Source organism: Phytophthora sojae, assembly GCF_000149755.1.
Source record: "Phytophthora sojae unplaced genomic scaffold PHYSOscaffold_5, whole genome shotgun sequence".
Taxonomy (NCBI): domain Eukaryota; phylum Oomycota; class Peronosporomycetes; order Peronosporales; family Peronosporaceae; genus Phytophthora; species Phytophthora sojae.
The window spans coordinates 3,016,683-3,021,421 of record NW_009258119.1 but is presented as its reverse complement, the minus strand read 5'-3'; the positions used below and the strand labels follow the sequence as shown (position 1 = coordinate 3,021,421).

Sequence of the window (4,739 nt, the reverse complement as noted above, 5' to 3'; positions counted from 1 at the left end):
ATTTCACCGTGAGTCCGTAGAAGATGTGCAAGTGAAGAAAGAACCAGGGGAAGAGGCGTCGTCGGATATCGGATCGACGAAGACGCTGCTGAACAAAACGAGATCCGCGGATCGACAGAGTGCTCGGAGGACTTCTGTCGACGGAATCGAGGGCGATCTGGAGACAGGTAACCTCAACACCCTCCCCAGGTCCCTTCGGGGACCCCGGTGGATCTTGGTGCTAACCGAGATTCACTAACAAAACAAACTAAGGCGGGATCGGACCGATACGCGTTCGCCGACTCGCCGATCAGGCTCGATCCGGACTACCTGGACGCGATCGCGGACAAGGACCAGATCGTGAGGAAGAAGCTGAGAGCGCCAGGCCTGGACGACGAAGATCCCAGACCGTCGGCGCTCGACTGGTCTGAGGCTGACCTGGATCGTCAGTATCACTTGAAGGAAACTGCGAGACTTCTTGCGTCAAGATCCTGTCATGGTGATCTTGCGGCCAGAGCAGATCGACGACCTGAAGGGCCCGATCTCGGCCCCCCCGAGTGACGGACAACAAGCTCATGGCGGTGAAGAACCTGCTCGGACTGTTGAAGGAAGCCGGCTTCGTGGCTGGCGCCTTTGAAGCGAATGATCTTTTCGATCAGGATCTCGATGCGATCCAGACAGCGATCCAGACATTGGTCGACAAGTTGAGACCTTTGGTCGACGTGATCGCGGACAGTCCGGACCCGAAGGTGCCAGATCTAGTGTCGCCAGCTCCCGCGTCGTCGCCGCGGATGGAGTCCACGGGGTACCGATCGTCGTCTCCTTATGTCTCCGCAGCGGAACACGTATCGGATACGTCGTCTGAACCTCAACGGATGTCCCTCGACCCTTCAGGATCTGCGATGTTGGACGCACGATCACGGGGTCAACGCCAGGGACGCATGCGATCAGGACCTCGGAAGCAGAAACCCAAGTCGACCGATCGGACCACCAGTGCTACCGGATCAGATGAGTCGAATGGCAAACTGGAGTCTTACTTTTAGGCTGCGATGGCTCGATTTCTGAAGGAACAACAGGCCACGGTTGTAACACCTACTCCAGTGGTCGACGACAACGTTGGATCGCGGGACGTGGAGATGGAATCAGCCGGATCGCCGGATCAAGATCTCTCTCAGTGGGAATACGATCCGGACGACATTGATCTACCGAGTTCGGCCCCTGCTGCGGTGGCCACCGCTGCCTCAGGATCCACTGGGTCCTCATTGATCCAGCGTGTGCGGATTTCGGCGATGTCCGATCTTAAGGAGTTCAGTGGCAAGGATCAGGACGAAGACCGCGCCCGATCGTGGATCAGCAAGGTAAAGTCGGCGTTCCTGCGAGATCAGGCTACGGACGAAGAGAAGTGCCTGACTTTTGCTGATCTACTGACGGGCCCGGCGAAGAACTGGTACCACCAGCTGGGCCGATCGACGCGGAACAAGTGGAGCGATCTACTCCGGAGTTTCCAGATCCAGTATTGTGGCCTGGGAGTATCGGTCGCTTGGCAGTATTACCATTCTCGCAAGAGATCAGATGAATCGCCGTTGGAGTACCTCTATCGACTGAATGTGGCGGCTCTGCGTGTAAGCTTGAAGATCAAGGACGGGGATTCCAAGGCCCGTCGAGAACATGTCGAACACTTTATCGAGACGCTGGGCGATCCGGAACTGGCCGATCGGCTCACTCTACTCCGGCTTGCGGACGCAGAAGATCTGGAGGAAGTCCTGCGCGCTCAAGAGCGCGCGAAGAGCAGACAGAAGCGATCTGCCTTTGGATCGAAGTACCGTCAGAACGTTCCGACCTCAGCACCAGCTGCTGCAACCAAGCGGGCAGTGCGTGCAGTGCAGATCGCGAGCCAGGAGTCTGAATCGGACACGGGATCAGACGGATCGGACTCGGAGGGTGATCTACGTCGCGTTTACCTAGCGTCGGCCGAGGACAAGTCCCGCAACGCTGGGGGCGACGCGACGAAGCCGGATCGAAGCAACCAGGCGCAGATCAACCATGACCCACCTCGATCGGATCCACGATCGCGATCTTCACCTGACGGATCGGAGCGATCAAACCGCTGCTCACATTGTGGATCGCGGAAACACACCGATCTCGATTGTTGGAGACGTTTGACGTGCGAGAAGTGTGGCAAGAAAGGTCATCCGGCGGATCGCTGCCTGTTTGTGTGCCGTGGATGTGGTGAACTACACGAGATGGGCAAGTGTCCGATGGAGGAATTCTACAACCAGATCCGTCAATGGTTCAACCCGGTGAAGCACGCTGGCATGTTGCCCGCGATCGCCGAGAAGATGTTAAACTAGGACGCTCGCCGGGTTGGAATCCGGTACGAGCCGAGCGTTCTAGGTACTGCTTCTATGCATTCGTGAACAAGAACACGGTAGATCGAGTAAGTGGACGGACTGATCTACGCGGTAATACATGTGATCTGCATGCGAAATCTACCGCCAAGGTCTTAAGTCTACATCGATCGGACGACTTCAGCCGTTCTGACGCCGAAGTGCCCTTGGATCTCCAGTCTGGAGAAACGCGGGGCTATTGGAAGCAACGCAGACCGGAAGAATGGTTCACGCCAGCTGATGGAGAAGTGACGACCGAGATCCCGGAGCATGATCGCGATCGAAGTCGGCGTCGCGTCAGCGAACACCGCAGATCTGGCGATGTGGTGCCCGATCTCCTCCCTGGGGAGTCCAGAGGGTACTGGAAACATCATTCGCCAGGTAAGTGGTTCCGTCAGGCCAAGATCACTGGCAAGATCAACAATGAAAAGTCGATCTTACTCTTTGACACCGGCGCCGAGGTGTCCATCGTGGACACCGCCTTTGTTCGTAAGGTGGGGTGCTGTGTCGACACGAGTCAGAGCCAGGAATGTGTGGGGATTGGCGAAAGCGTGTACATGACGGAAGGAAGGACCAGGATCAAGGTTACGCTGGCGGGATCGCTGGTGTATTTCTTCGATACCTGGGTCGGCGATCTATCAGGACAAGAAGCGATCCTGGGTATGAACTTTATGGTTCCAGCGGGGATCCGCCTCGATCTTGCGGACGGCTCTATCTGTCTCCCCGACGAAGTCAAGATCCAGCTTAGCGGACGGCGTCAACTGTACAACGACATTGTCCGACACGTGTGTGTGGATCAGGGAATGCACATCGCGATCGGGGATTCGATCGAGCTTCCGCTGCGAATGAAGGTGACGGATCGAGAAAAGCTATGGGTCACCCGTGGAGATCGTTGGGTGCCAATCGTGGTCCGAGGACCCGGCAGGATCAGATATCTCCAGGTTACCGACATCAGCGACAAAGACCTCGTCTTGCACCGGAATGAACGGATCAGGATGTGGCTGGCTGGAGATCGGATACCCCGGATTCCAGGATATGTGTCGATCGGATCTCGTCGATAAATGGAATGGCAGAATCTAGCCTTTTAAGCCACAACAGATGACCGGCCGACGAACCAGGAGGCGCCAACGGGACCTCCGGTACCTGCCGTCGAGCGACCGATTTATTCAACGCCCCGAACTATCCTCCAGAGATGCCAGATATCCCCGATCGTCGATCAGTCGACGTGTCCTCCCGATCCAACAAGCGAACCGGAGACAATGAGCCCTGATCCGGGGGCGGCAGTCGTAGATACTCTTAGATCAGGGGGCAGACCGTTGCAGGACGATGATCGCGTGACAGAGGAGTCGGGGTCGTCTGCTTCAACTGTCCGCGTCGGAGATCCACCAGACCCACGGTCGGATCCTGTTGAGTCGGTGTGGGAACCTTCCGGATCAGAGAAGGAATGCTCTCCAAAGCGGAAACAGGCGGAGCTGGACTTCCAGCCTTCGCCGGTCACGGATCAAGCGTGTGCACCGGTAGATGACGCGAAGCCGCAAGAGGATCGTGTTGGCGATCTTGAGGGGAAGCCAGATCATGTGGATTCCGGTGGTAAAGCCGCCGAGAAGGGCGAAATCGTGTCCCCTCACTTGCCCTCGGCCGATCAGGTCGACGGTTGTACCGTCGAACCAGATCTTGGGGGCGGAATACCGATCGGACACACCCCGTTGCGGTCTTAGCTGTGGAACAGTCGAGATCAAGTGACGATACAGCAGTCGACGGTGTTCCTGCATCTGAACGACTGCCGCAAGTGGCTGAAGACTCATCGTTGGAGGTGATCAGCTGGAAATGGAGGCCAAACCCACTTCAAATCGGGACGATCTCATTGCACCCGAACCAGATGGAGACGTTGGCGCGGATGATCAGGTCCATTACCACGAGGGCGGGAATTTGTCAGCAGAAGATGTCGAAGGTGAATTAGCCGTGCTTCCTGAAATTGTGATCTCGACGACGGATGAGGTGAAGATCGATGATATCAAGGTGGGAGATCTGGAGTTCAACACCCCGGAGGAGATCGATCGGCTGCGAAAGAAGATCTGGCACAGGAATCACCTGCTGATCGGTAAGGACAATGAACTTCCCCCAGCAGCCCGGGGCGTCACCTGTGACATCGACGTGGGCGACGCGAAGCCGATCGCTCAACGTGTCCGGAAAGTTGCCCCTCAGTTCGTGGAGAAGGTGTCCGAGCTAATCAAGGGACTATTGTCAGCCAAGATGATTCGGAAATCTCGATCACCGTGGGCCTCGCCGATCGTCGTGATCATGAAGAAGAACGGCGTGAACATTCGACTCTGCATCGATTATCGGCTCGTCAACAGTCTAACCAGGCTGATG

The 4,739-nt window shown here is 56.7% G+C and overlaps 1 protein-coding gene across 1 annotated transcript; it reads left to right on the top strand.

Annotated features, from left to right (window-relative positions):
* Nucleotides 1-1,028: 1,028 nt before the first annotated feature.
* PHYSODRAFT_509699 (hypothetical protein) lies at nucleotides 1,029-2,330 on the top strand (the record flags this gene model as incomplete). Its single annotated transcript, XM_009530712.1, has 1 exon — nucleotides 1,029-2,330. One exon carries the CDS (start codon nucleotides 1,029-1,031, stop codon nucleotides 2,328-2,330), a length of 1,302 nt encoding a protein of 433 aa, XP_009529007.1.
* Nucleotides 2,331-4,739: the final 2,409 nt, after the last annotated feature.